At 38.8% G+C, this 14,780-nt stretch overlaps 1 protein-coding gene across 5 annotated transcripts in view; it reads left to right on the top strand.

Annotated features, from left to right (window-relative positions):
* The window catches only part of kita (KIT proto-oncogene, receptor tyrosine kinase a), a 29,502-nt gene extending 17,519 nt beyond the window's left edge, over positions 1 to 11,983 (top strand). For all 5 annotated transcript variants that reach the window (XM_060866777.1, XM_060866775.1, XM_060866774.1 and 2 more), the window contains exons 14-21: positions 361 to 499; positions 587 to 666; positions 2,617 to 2,750; positions 5,395 to 5,517; positions 5,883 to 5,994; positions 7,185 to 7,284; positions 8,361 to 8,466; positions 8,570 to 11,983. In XM_060866777.1, coding sequence (XP_060722760.1) covers positions 361 to 499; positions 587 to 666; positions 2,617 to 2,750; positions 5,395 to 5,517; positions 5,883 to 5,994; positions 7,185 to 7,284; positions 8,361 to 8,466; positions 8,570 to 8,743 — 968 coding nt within the window. In that variant the 3' untranslated portion in view covers positions 8,744 to 11,983. The remainder of the gene's footprint in view (positions 1 to 360; positions 500 to 586; positions 667 to 2,616; positions 2,751 to 5,394; positions 5,518 to 5,882; positions 5,995 to 7,184; positions 7,285 to 8,360; positions 8,467 to 8,569) is intronic.
* Positions 11,984 to 14,780: the final 2,797 nt, after the last annotated feature.

Below are 14,780 nucleotides of genomic sequence, written 5' to 3'. Positions count from 1 at the left end.
GAGACAGAGAGAGCGAGAGAGAGAGAGAAAGAGAAATAGAGAGAGAGAGAGGAACTACTCTATTACTCCCACAAACTTTGCAGCAAAATATGTTACTGTAATTTACATTGTTAGTCTTTGTTATTTTATATACATTATGAATTTAATAATGAAAAGTAAGTTTCATTCTAAAAAACTCCCAAATTTTCTAATCAAATCTTTTGGCTATTTCACGTATTATTAGGTCACTAAAGCGGGTAAAACCGAATTGAATTAAATTGAATTTTGTTTGAAATGAACTGAATTAAGAGAAATAGGAGAATAAACGAATTCGGTAATGCAGTTAGCCAAAAATCTGATTGCCGTTTGCTTTTACCGAAGGTCCGACTTTGGTGATAACTGAGTACTGCTGTTTTGGCGACCTGTTGAATTTCCTGCGCAGAAAACGTGACTGTTTCTGCTGCTCCAGACTGGGAGATGACTCTTACTATAGAAATGTCTTGTTACATCCAGATTCAGGGTGAGACATGTTGATATATCTACAGTTCTATTGTATTTTGTTAATAATGTAAAAAGCCTGCTGACATACTGTGATTCTTACTTACAGTGAAAGCAGAAATGGCTATATGGCTATGAAGCCTATGGTTTTGGGAGTTCAGTCCACCGAGAAACGTTCACTACCTAAAGGTAAGTGAAGAGGACTCTTCTCTTCTCTTCTCTTCTCTTCTCTTCTCTTCTCTTCTCTTCTCTTCTCTTCTCTTCTCTTCTCTTCTCTTCTCTTCTCTTCAACCTAGAAAAGTAGCAGAGTGTGTGAGAGTTTTTTTCAGCATTTAATGCAACTTTTTTAACCTCTCGGATTAATTACGTTCGTTGTGTGTGTGTGTGTGTGTGTGTGTGTGTGTGTGTGAGAGAGAGAGAGAGAGAGAGAGAGAGGGAGGAGAGAATAGCATGTTGGAGAAGCACGGCTTACAAAGATGTGTGAGAGATTAACTTGTCGGTGTGCAGATGGTGTACATGGCAAGTGTTGAGGATTGCAGTTGTAGCGGTCAGTGATGTGGGTGGACACAAGAGCATTGTTTCTGTCTCCCACATAAACCGTGCAATTATGGTTTTCTGAATGACATTTTCAGAGCAAGAAAATTGATTCGGCATGGTACTGTATAGTAATAAAAAATGAACTCACCCTCACTTCAGTTGTGTTGTCTTATGTCTCTTCTTTTATTTATGATAAAATAATGGCTAAAATACCGTCTCAGTACGGACGACCGGTGTCCTCCATGAAGAAAATCTCCTGTGACTGGTAAATCATCTGCTGTCTTTCTGGAGAATGTTTTTTTATGGTTCTCAAATAAGGTGGACCAGAGCCCAGAAAGAGTGAGCCTCAAGCCCAGCCTGCAGCCCAGAAGATCACTGGAGCTAAACAAACCTCAGGGAGAACCAGACTCGGTTCACTACACTAGTGCACGGGGACAGGGAGACTTGGATATAGAGAATCAGCCCATGAAACACACTGTGATGTCAGCAATGCTGCTGATTGATTGGGGGAAGCAGTGGGACTGGTTGGAGATTTTAAGTTACAACACATCAATAAGTGGTATGGTAACTTCACTGTTTGCTCGCAATATTATTCCCTGTTCCTACTCAGAAGAGAAGATTATTGAGAAGGTTTTTGTTTTTTTCTTGCATGTATACTCCCCCTCCAGAGCAGTGATGAACTTTTAAGATAATTTATTCAGCATATTTGCTAACTGCAACATATTTTTGGTTGGGGATTTGAACAACACAGATCGGAACCAAGCAGAACCTCATGCAACCTCCTGTAAGCACATGTGGGAGATGATGGAGGCCCACTATAAGTGATATACTGTATGGAGGAATCTAAATAAAAAACAGAGACAGTGCACATGGGCCCACTTCATCAAAAACACACTTTCCCTGGTGAAACTGGATCAGACTTTTTTACGGAATGTTTTATTGTTTTCAGCATCTCCGGCCACAACATGGTGCAGTGTATCATCAGTAAAAAGAAACCTAGGCGTGCCTACAGACATTTTAGCTCTGTATTGCGTATAGAAGGCTTAATTTTACAGTCAATGGACAGAAAAGATTCATACAAGCTGTACAAACAGATTTAGGGGATCTCTTGTCAGAGCCCACTAAAGTTTAAAAGTAGACAGTCAGCTTTTACTTGTGAAGCAGTGAGCAGTCAGAGGCACAGATGGTGGAGGAGAGCTTTCTTAGGTACCTGCTGAAGTTCTCAGGACAAGGGAGCAGGGAAATGGACAGAGAGCTTCATAGAACTTCATGAGGTGCTCCAAATTGGGGAGAACAAACAGGCTCCAGGCATCGACGGTCTTCCTGTTGAGGTTTCAAAAAGCCTTCTGGGTAGCAATCGGGCAGGACGTGCTTGTCCTACAGGACAAGGTTTTGTTTTGAATGGACTGGACTTATTTTTACTGTGATTTTAGTGCAGGGCGGGTGAACTTTGAATAAGTGTTGGGGAAGCTGCTCTTCAGGGTCATGTGTTAAAGTCTGAGGGTAGACACCTCATGGTGAAGTGAACTGGGTTTTAAGGATAATATTATACTGTATAAACCACCATTAACATAAAAACTCGCTTATTTGTGTTTCTCTCAGGTGTCGGCTCTTACACTGACTGTGACGTGTTCAGTGAAATTCTGCAAGAGGACGGTTTGGCTTTGGACACTGAAGATCTGCTCAGTTTCTCTTACCAAGTAGCAAAGGGCATGGACTTCCTGGCATCTAAAAATGTAGGAACTCTTTTGTTCTGTTCTGTTCTTCTTGTCTCTTCTCTTCTCTTCTCTTCTTTTCTTTTCTTTTCTTTTCTCATCTCTTTTCTTCTTTTTTCTCCTACCTTCTCTTCTCTTTTCTCCTCTCCTCTTTTCTACTGTTCTCTTCTCTTCTATGTTATGGTTATACATTTACAGCATTTAGCAGACGCCCTTATCCAGAGTGACTTACATTTTATTTCATTTTTATACAACTGAGCAATTGAGGGTTAAGGGCCTTGCTCAGGGGCCCAGCAGTGGCAGCTTGGTGGACGTAGGAATCGGACTCACAACCTTCCGATTGGTAGCCCAACACCTTAACCACTATGTCCCTATGTCAGCTAGTACCTGCTGTCACGACCCCTGCGATAGTAGAAACACAATACTTTAGGTGCTCTTGTATGAATCTCGGGGATCACTATTCAGAATGTCCAGTCGTGGTTCAGTTTACCATTGATAACACTCACATGTCCACAAGCATGCATGCAAACCTTACATGAAAAACACCCAGACACACACGCACACACACACACACACACACACAGACACACACAGGTTGACTATCGGCCTATTCTTCAGTAAAGTCATTATGAAAACAACTGACTGAATGGTGTTTATTGAAATAAGAAATTGCACATTCAAATGGTCTTTGAGAATATTTTTAGGGCAAACAAATCAGCTATTGCTGCAGAACCTAAAACTTGTTTGATGATTGTATAAACCTTACGTTGTATAAACCTTATGATTGTATAAACCTCATAGAGCTCCAGGGTCTCAGCATGTTAAATGTTTTGACTTGGGCTCTTCAGAGAATTTGAAAAGAATTTTGGCTTCTCGGTGACTGCCCTTTGAGAACAGCCTGTTGTTTTTCCTGGAGAACTCTTTAAGGATGCATTTTTACTGAAGTACATGTGCCAGTTATATTTAAGAAGTTGAACAGGTTTAGTCTGGACACCCAGCCAGTGGAAGTATTCTGCTCCTACAGTTCATGTGCTCTCAGTACTGAGATATCTCATTCTTTAACTGCATTAAATGGACAATATTCAGTGTTCACAAGGTACATAGGTGGATATACAGAAAAAATTATTTATTTCAATCATCCCAGACATCCAAAAATAATTACTTGCATATAATTACTTGTTGTCTTAAAGCCTAAATAAACCTAAGTAAAAGAAATTACATAGTTACAATACAATGCAGTACAAAAGGAAGGGACAATTATAAAGTTTGTCACTAATAGGGTAATATACAAATGTGAAGCAGGCAGCATTCAAATAGGTGTCTAATACATAGACAATATATTACAGTATAATGAGGCTAATAGTCATAAATAGTCCCAGTTCTAATTTAGCAGTCTGGGATCCTCAGACCTTAATTGGCCGAATCCCTAAAAAATATGACTTTGATATGACAAAATATTGTAAATCCTACACTGAAATAAAATATTGTACATAGATGTTATCATTCTGAACTAGATTTGTAAAGTTTGTCGCGACAAACTTTGATGTTGGCTTTGACGATGCAAGTATTCGCAAAGGCCGGTGCTTTTTGGAGGCGAGTGGACATAAGGGTCAGTGTTACTTTTGGAAGCAAGTAGACAGAAAGCTAGGGTGCCAAAACATTTGGGGGTAAGTGGAGACGAGCATGTGACGTCATCTGAATACTCTTGAGGAAGTTCTCCTCATTGTGCTGAGTGTTTTGATGTGTCACATGTCCATGTTGTGCTAATTTTTAATTTTCACGTGACATCATCAAAATACACGTGAGGAAGTTCCCCTCATTGTTCTGAGTGTTTTGATATGTCACATGTCCATGTTGTAAAAAGTTTTTTGATTTTGCATATTTTGGGGGCGGGGCTGCGGCACAACCGAAAGGCCAGTCGGTACACCAATGTAAAAGTTTGTTCAGAGTATCACCCTAAAGGAGCTGGTCGAGTTTGGTGTAGATAGTTCAAAAGCTTGCTGAGTTATAAACCTCCAAAGTTTATAATGGGAGTCTATGGGGGAAAAGGCCACTTTGAGACCCGGTACCGGAAGTACCGGTACTCGGATCGCTTAGAAAAGTAATAGCAACAAACTTCAGACCAGGGTCTACAACATCTCCGAATTTGGTTCATGTGGCTCGAAAGCCCTAGGAGGAGTTACTCTTGATAAATTTTTGTCTAAGCTTAAATAGGAAAACAGAATGTTGGCTTCTACAAAGCTACATAATTAAATGCATAATTTTAACATCACTTCCTCATTATAAACATTTTAGCTCAAAGCACAGAAAGTTGTGTCAGTTGTTTTGTATCAATACATGCAAATCAGTTGTGCTTAACCATCATCTTACGTCGCTTAAGCTTAACCATTAGCCCAATTAAAAGTGGATAAACATCTCTGCAATCAAGCCAGAGGATTGGACAATTATTTGTGTAAGATCGCACACAAAGTCAAAATTCTTCCAAGTATTTCAGAAGCACTACTCAAACAGATGACATAGCAGCTGTGTGCTAATGAGAACACGGTCTGACATGTTGTTCATGCTATTTAAAACATCTTCTGGAATGTTTCCCAAATCTGTATTGATGTTCGCGTGTGTGTTTGTGTGTGTGTGTGTGTGTGTGTGTGTGTGTGTGTGTGTTCAGTGTATTCACAGAGACCTGGCAGCCAGAAACATCCTCCTCACACAAGGTAGAGTGGCCAAAATCTGCGACTTTGGACTTGCCCGTGACATCACTACCGACTCCAACTATGTGGTTAAGGGAAATGTACGTTGATCCTCAGAAACTAAATAAAATGATTATTCAGCTTTAACTAGTACTTACATGTCTGGTATTGAAAAAAAATAAATAAATAAAAGACTCACCATGAACGACCAAAGCAAGGAGTAAAAATCTTAAATAGACCAGAATGTTAACACTAAATTTTGAAAAGAATTCTCATGCTGTGGTTTGATGACTATCTGAGCTTGGTTTTGGGTATGTGTGTTATATATTACAGCATGCACAATTATATTCAAAAACTGAACCTAAAATACCACAGAACGGAGACTAGACATTTATTGGGAGTTAAAACCTTTACTTGTGAATAACCTAGGAAAATAACAACATTCTGTCGGCTCTGTCTCATGCAGGCGCGTCTGCCGGTGAAGTGGATGTCTCCTGAGAGTATCTTTGAGTGTGTGTATACGTTCGAAAGCGATGTCTGGTCTTATGGCATCTTGCTGTGGGAGATCTTCTCTCTTGGTAGGTTTTACAGTACATCAACTCATATGTGAATTAACACACAGGATTTTAAGAAAAATGCATTGTTAAAGATATCGAAATAGTAACAATATGCGTTCGAAATAAACACAGGCATAGTTGTCTAATTAACTCAGCCTGAGCAAACAGCAAATGTGTGCCTTTTCCTTTTGACTGGTGAGATTATCTGAACATAAATTACATCATTTGCACCAAGTATGTATTCATTGCAGGAGGATTTGAGGAGCTTTAGTTTGATAGTAATCTTAGGCTTTGACCTGTTGGTGCTAGCATTAGGATATATGATTGACAGAGACTACAAAGAACATCTGTCAGTGAAATGAAAGGATAGTACTGGTTGTTTTGAGGATACAAATTGTTTTGTACATCCATATTCATGGCTGAACATAAATCAGGAAGTGTTTTATCTACGATCGTGCAAAAGTAACACCAGGGTTTTGTTCGTTGTTTGTTGTTTTGTGGCCTGTCTCGATCTCTGTGGATCTTCACCTAATAAATATTTTTGAAAGTACTTGAAACTCCACTAAATGTCTGTAAGGTTAAGGGAACATCACAAAACAGCAGTAATCAGTCACATCATTAAATCTCATCGTCGCTGTCGGGCGGAAACCTCGTACGTCCAAATTTGGTCAATTTCATATTTTTTCACATATCGATGCTATTGGTCAGTCCCCACGTGGGTCTGTTATTTTTACAAGTTATTAACCAATCTAAAGTCTTGAAAATAGCTTGAGCGCAAATCTCATAACTCCATTGGACACTTCAACTGTCCACCTCTTCCTCACTCCGTGGGAGAGCTTCGCGGCATATTTCTCCTCAAGAAGAGTCGCAACGAATCAACACGTCTTCTGAGGTAAATGTCTTCAAAACACTGGGCTCAAAGAAAAAAAATCTTGACCCTCGCTAGTTCTGGTGCTCGTCTGAGGACAGGAATTTAGCGCAAGACGATCCACTGCAACGCGGACTAAACCCTGTGCACTGCAGATAAGGTACGGCGTTTTTTTAATTTCCTGAAAAATAACGGTTTTGGAGATACGAGGATTCCGCCCGACAGCGACGTCATGTTTAATGGCTTCTCAGCACTTTTCTGTCAATGTTTCAAAAGTTTCAAAAAGTTATAGCTGGAGTATTGGAATAGACCTTAACTATGAAGAATTGTTTGCTGTATTCAGGGAGCAGTCCTTATCCAGGTATACCTGTAGACTCCAAATTCTACAAGATGATCAAGGAAGGATACCGAATGGATTCACCTGAGTTTGCTCCATCTGAAATGTAAGTATACTGTATATATATTTATATACCTGGATGTGTGTTGAAGCATGGCATAGAGAAACAGACCTGCAAAAAAAAAGATGGAAAGGCAAGAAGGCAAGATAGTATGGGTTAAGTAAGGATTAAATCACAACTGTTGCAATGCCAGACTGTTAGGAGAAGCCTTTATTTGTCACTTCCTTCACAGGAAGCTGAGCTTGTTGGGTCAGAAAGCGTTCATGGCTTTGCTCAAGAGCCCAACAGAGGCAGATTGGCAAGTGCTGGGGCTTGAACCCACAACCTTCTAATCAGTAATTGTTGAGCCAATGTCTAGAATAATCCATCAATTTTTATGCTGCCTGATGGGAACTGTTTAAACCCTGAAGGTTATTATTATTTTCTTGTTATTTACACTGCTAAAGTAAAAATATAGCAAGTAAAAATATCTTATTTTTATAGTAAAAAAAAAAAATTCTTCGGTTTAAGATTATTACAGTACTTTATTAATCCCCAAATTGAAATTCGCATACAGATATATCTGTATTTTGGTATGGATTAAGTATTGATGTTAAATGAAGCTTTTATTTGTTACAGATACATTACAGCAAATTCTTGAAATTCTTTATTCACATATCTAGCTTGTTAGGAACGAACCATTCGTTAAAGCAGATATAAGATTATTACACCTATTTCTAGGCATATTTTACTATTTTTAAGCTTTACATTTCTCAACAAATTCTTTTGTTCATTTTTATGAATTTATAGAAAGAGGCCAAATTATCTAGAATAAAAAAAACTTTAAGCTTGAAATGTAATAAGATATTTAAGATAAGATAAGATAAGATAAGATCCTGAAGGTAATTCTTTAAGTATGCTTAGAAATAGGATTAATAATAAGTTATGTTTGGATTATGGTAACCTTATAATAAGAAATATGTAGAAGTTAAATAGTAAAATTTGACTAGATTTAAGACATTGTCACTTACTTAGCTGTACTTTTTTGCACCCCAATCTAAAGTGTTTTTATTCCCACACATATAATACAGTATGTGTCATGTATGTTTATAATATGTGCCTTTTTTTTTTTATGTTTTTAGGTATGAAATCATGCAGTCGTGTTGGGATGCAGACCCTTCCCGGAGACCCTCATTTGGCAAGATAGTAGAGAAGGTTGAACAACAAATCTCAGACAGCACCAAACATGTATGCCGTTTATTTATGTCCATACACACACACAGCCATCTTTAGTATTCTGTTCTGTTTTGTTAGCTTATCTAAAGCATATCTAATAACTTCCCTTCTGTAGATCTATCTGAACTTCAGCTCCAGGTTGCCTGTAGTCACGAGTATCCGCGAGGAGCCATTTTCTCACTCCTCACGCCGTAATTCAGGAAGCGGTCACAGCACTCCCAGTCTGCCTCTACTGTCCAGTGACGATGTTTTTTTGGAGGAAGCAGCTCCCAGGCAGCCACGAGCATAAAGATAAATGAATTAATTTTTTAAAAGAAAACTCATTAAAATGCTGTACGAAGACTGTAAACCTTTCAGACAAACCAAGGCTGAGAGAAACCCTGGAACAGTCACTATGGCAGAAAGACGTCACATCATCTTCCTACTCTCTTCCTATTACTGATATACACAGGGGATGATGTACAGAATACTCCCTCTCTTTTCTTATTGCTTCAGGATCATGTGACATGGGACAATAAGGATGGGCAAGTTTTAGGGAGAGCTTTACTTTATCCTGGTTGCTGATATTCCAGTATGGTCGCACATTACCTTCGTTTCTGCACAACAGGCCTAACCTGGTCCTTTGTGGTACGATTTTTAACTCTGCATGGGTACTGGAGAACAAAGTTGATCATATATCAGGCTTTATTTTCATGATCATAGCATATACACGTAAACATGCGTACATTTAAAACCTTTTCATATGTTTTTGTCATGACTGTCTGCACTTAAGGCGTAGAGGAGCACAAAAGTGTTACAAATGCTGAAAATACAAGTGTGTACGTTATTTTTTTTTCTTTTTTTTGCATGCCAACAATCCGCTCTCACTTACGGGATATACCAGGCTAATTCAGAGATCAAACGTGTGGGGCAAATACACACTAATTTGTGAGAAAGCTACATCTTAGTGCATCACATTTTAACACCAGAATAGATTCCCACTAGAGCTGGTTTTGAATTTTACATCCATTCAACCCACATCATGTTCATATATAAACAGAAACAGTACACCAGCCTTGCGCCCAACCAAATATACCAGGTTTGCTATTTTGCCAACCAATTTGACAATTGCATTGACAAAATATAGCGCTTTTGGTCAATACAAATGATCATAAAAGCACTTTGAATTCTGAAATATGATCAATCACTATTTTGGATGTAGATTCTCTTTCATTTTTAGCAGTTATACATATATATCCATTTTTGAAAGCACATTGATATTGTGTTTGGTCTAATAAGTTTAGGCAGCTTCAGGACAGTTTAATACAGATACACTGCCTCAGTATTATTCATTTGCTGACTGAGTTTAGTTTAAACACCATACTTATATTGCTTATATTCAAAGGAGAGCTTGAGGTGACGTGTGTGTCATTTTCTTCTGGTTTCTCTGGCTCATTTCTGTTTTTTTATGTAGTTATTAATCATAGATTTTCTTTCTGCTTTTCCTGTTGTGACAGTACTTTTTATTGGACTGTTAATTTTTATTTTCAGGGATCAATTTGCGTAGCATGTCAAAGCATTGAAGTGCAAACAACGAGCTTTCTGGGCTGAATAATATTTCAGCTTTTAAAGATCAGTATTACGGTTGGTTATGTGTACGCTTGTTATGTGAAGGATTTTGTCTAGTACTGTGTGAAACTTTGAAAAGCAAATTTAACAGTGTCCAACAGGCTTCCCGAATGCAAACCAGCAACGTTGTACAGCTTCAGAAAGACTTGATCTAAAAAAAAAAATAATAATAATAATAATTCAAAGCAATTCAAGCAATTTTAAAGCAATTCACTTTCTTCTATCATTTTTACGTAGACACGGTTTTAATCAGTGAATCTTTCACATCTCACATGTACTTTTGTCTGAGGTTTAGGTGAACTGCCTAGACTTAGGATCAGTTGAAGAGCTCAGTAGCATTTGAAACATTGCATACTTTGTGAGGAACAGAGAAACGTCTCAACAGACTTCAGTTTTAATTTTAAAATGTTGAGTAATATGTTTTTGTAGATATGTACATTTTTATTGAAGCTCGTTCGTATAAAGATATGTATATTATCCTTTCTGTTCACGTTACCTTTTTTTTTGTCATTACATTCAGTATATGGAAAACAAGTGTTGCGGAGAATATTCACTCAAGCTTAGGACATTTGAGTTATGGGTTAGAAGATGCATCAGAAACGTCATTCTTTTACGTCGTTCTCGGCAAACACCAACACTTTCTGTAAAAAGCAAAAAAACAAAAAACAAACAAACAAAACAAACAAACAAACAAAAAAACAACTGTTGTGCCTCACAGGAAACAATTATTTTCAAATTCTGCTCCTTTGCTGTTGAGAAAAGAGCCAATCGAAAGCTGCTGCTCTTCTGGGTGCCAATGGGTGCACGCTCTCCATAGGAACAGCCAATCGGCAAAATCTCAGTAGATCCGCTCTGAGGGAGAGCATTCTCATTTCTGCCAATTGGGAAAAGAGCAGCCGTGCATTAGAGACAGAGATGGAGAGTTCATTGGAATCCTAAGTCTATGAGCAACAGACTGAGTGATTCAGATCATGCCAGGTAGACCAAGTTGTAACATCAGTACTCAGGCACCCATCAGTAGCTGATTTCCCAGCTCTCTGTTCTTTGTGTCCAGCTGCTTCCTCCAGCGGAAGTGTCACATCCAGAGCACTTCAGTTTGGGGAGATCCCAGCCGCTCTCTATCCCACCTCCACCGCTTCCCTCTTACTCTCTTCCCACACTGCGACATTGTTCTGAGAGGCATCTGTCTGCACTTTGTATGAGTGTGTGTTTGTGTGTGTGTGCGCAGGCGTGTGTGTATGTGTGTTAACTGTAGCATAATGCAGGTCATTTTGCTGGTAAGACACCAGAGTACTGATGAGCTATCATTTCTACAGCTTGTCACATGTAATACACTGTATACCATAAACCGGCTTCCGGCTGCCAGGTCTGTGGACATGATACCACTCCTGTGCTTTTGCTTGCTCTATAGTAATATGTGTAAATGATGTAATGTCACTATTTTTAGGGCAATGTGGTACGATCATGTTAGTGCTGTAAACATTTAAGTGCAACTCTTTATTTGTGTGTGGTTTTCATACTGTTTAATATATATTTTGCATATCCATTGCATACATGTTACTCTACTAGTTCCACTCATTGACTGTGTATATGCAATAAGGTCCTTAAATAACTGGTGGCTTAATTGCACCCTAGCAAATGTGCAAATTTATTCACATTTGATACACCTAATATACAGTATATCAAACATCTAATCCACATCGTGACATGGTAATAACTATATGATAATGCATGGATAATCTAAGTAGGTCTGGTTTTTGGACATTTTTCTTTGTCCCTTGAAGAGAAGGTTTGTTCTGTTCATCGCATCGTTGTATATTTATTTTAAAGTTTTTATTTTGCAAACCACTGAAATGTTTTATTGTGTAAGACTTGTCATGTCTTATTATTATACACTGTAAATAAACCACTGAAACATGAATGATTTAGTATCGTATGGGCTTTTGTGGATTTTGTACAATGGTATAAGTAAGTAAACGACAGTCTAATTTTTTTGGGCTCAGTTATAATAAAAGTGGAAAAATTAAAACACATACTGTATAAAACAAGCAAAGTCATCTTTGACTCTCAACTTTTTTTTATTTTCCAATTTTCCTAAAAGAAGCAAAGAAGAAGGACTATCTAAGAAGGTCTTTATTGGTCACAAATACAAATATAAAACGTTTTTGGTTAATGGTATCCCAATTTTGTATCCTAGTGAACTAGTGTTAATGTATTCATGCAAAGAGACTTAAAGGACTTTTGTACATTGCTCTGTATAAGGCAGGGGTCACCAACCTTTTTAAGACTGAGGGCTACTTCAAGGGAACTGAGTAGTACGAAGGGCTACCTGTTTGATACAAACTTCCTCAATAGCAAAATTGCACAGATCACTTTTTAATAATAATAATAATAATAATAATAATAATAATAATAATAATAATAATAATAATAATAATAATAATATCTCTAAGGGAGCGCCCAGCCACCCAGAGATAGGGTGAGGAGCTCGGTCACTCGGGAGGAGCTCAGAGTAGAGCCACTGCTCCTCCACATCGAGAGGAGTCAGCTGAGGTGGCTCGGGCATCTGTTCCGGATGCCTCCTGGTGTTCCGGGCATGTCCAACCGGGAGGAGGCCCCGGGGAAGACCTAGGACACGCTGGAGGGACTATGTCTCTCGGCTGGCCTGGGAACGCCTCGGTATTCCCCCGGAGGAGCTGGAGGAAGTGTCTGGGGAGAGGGAAGTCTGGGTGTCCCTGCTCAGACTGCTGCCCCCGCGACCCGGCCCCGGATAAGCGGTAGAAGATGGATGGATGGATGGATGGATGGATAATAATAATAATAATAATAATAATAATAATAATAATAATAATAGGGTGAAGAGACTGTTCACATGTCAATGTTAATTATTCCCCACAATTATTAACAATGATTTATACAACAATGACGGTAGGAATATTTAAACATGCAACATTTATTTATGTTTATCTGTTCCAACATTTGAAAGTCAGGAAGTAATGTCGAGGAAATCATTAATCAAGTCACAAGTTATCTAGTCTTTTTTTTAACAATTTTTCACATTTCTGTGCACCATTTTTAGTTTAATGTTATGGTGTTTTCAATGAACACATGTTATCTCTCTCTTTGTCTGTAAATGTTTGTTAGTGGGAAGCCTGGCACTGCATTCTGCTCACCATTGTACCATTGAAAAATTTTTTTTAGACTGAACTATATTTTGACCAGTGCTATTTTTAGAACATGCCTCGCGGGCGCCTTAAGTGCTCCTTGCGGGTGACCAGGTGCCCGCGGGCACCGCGTTGGTGACCCCTGGTATAAGGGCATCTGGCAAATGCTGTAAAGGTAAATGGAAATGGAAATATGGCCAGAAATCACTTTGACCATCATACCCATATGTAATTGTTGAACATCCCATTTCAGATGTAGTCCCCATTCACTTTTCTGTGAAGTTGTTCCACTAGATGTTGGAGTGTGTCTGTGGGGATCAGTGATCAGCTACAAGAGTATTAGTGAGATTAGGGTGAGGAGGTCTGGGGTGCAGTCTGTGTTCCAGTTCATCCCAAAAGTGTTCAGTAGGGTTGAGTCAGAGTCAAGTTTCAGTGCAGGTACACTCGAGTTCTTCCACTCTAACCTTAACACCCCATGTCTTCATGGATCTCACTTTGTACGCAGGGCATTTTCATACTGGAACAGCAAAGGAAAACTATAATTCTACAGCATAATTTCTATACAACTTTGTGACAACAGTTTGGGGAAAAACAAAATATTGGTGCGCATTCGGCATTATAGTGTACATTTAAATTGACTGGGTCAGAATTTAGGTTCATTTATATGATACTCATGGACCAGTGCTCAACAATTGTAGCATGTTGCTAATTTAATGCTCAATGTTCTGAAAAGAAGCCTTTATCAGTTAGGCACCACGGCCCTAGAATAAGAAGTATAACAAGAGGCACCATTCAGTTTATCCACAGATGCATAGGATTTGCCTAGACCACAACTTGAGAAGGAAAGGACAAGTGGATGACATTCTCTTGGCAAACTCTCTCTGCCCACAAGCTATTTCAGCCTTTCTAATTGGCAGTTTAAAGTCTAACACCTGTAAGTCCATATGCTCATGAGGAACTGACTTACTTTGGGCAACTGGAAAGATGTCAACAAATTACTGATGTGCTCAGGCCACTAGGAGGGGTAATGTTTACCTATGTTTCCAGGGTGTATCCTGCCTTGATGCCCGATGACGCCTGAGATAGGCACAGGCTCCCCGTGACCCGAGGTAGTTCGGATAAGCGGTAGAAAATGAGTGAGTGAGAGTGAGAGGTACTGTACCACCTCTGGTGCTTACAAGGGTCACTGAACATATCCATGTAGATGATAGTACAGTGGCTGTGCTATCCTTGCCACAGGATATAAATGATCGATTCCCTGACACGAACTAGTGTCTTCCTGCCTTGTTCCTCAAACAGGGTCTCAATCCATTACAACCCTGGCATGACATTAAACAATATAACAACTTTTTTTCCAGCGCTAAACATAAACTCATGCCCATGCATGTTTTGTATTTATAAAGTTCAAACATGTTATTACTGTATATGTTCACCTAAAAACCCACCGAGTGTTCTCCACTTCATCAAAACATTCCTTTAGAATGTCACCCCAAATGTAATTAACATTACGTACAGTTTTATCGATATGACTGCCCATTTATGACATTGTTTTAA

This window comes from Tachysurus vachellii, chromosome 3 (assembly GCF_030014155.1).
Source record: "Tachysurus vachellii isolate PV-2020 chromosome 3, HZAU_Pvac_v1, whole genome shotgun sequence".
Taxonomy (NCBI): Eukaryota; Metazoa; Chordata; class Actinopteri; order Siluriformes; family Bagridae; genus Tachysurus; species Tachysurus vachellii.
This window is presented reverse-complemented; position numbering and strand designations above follow the sequence as displayed.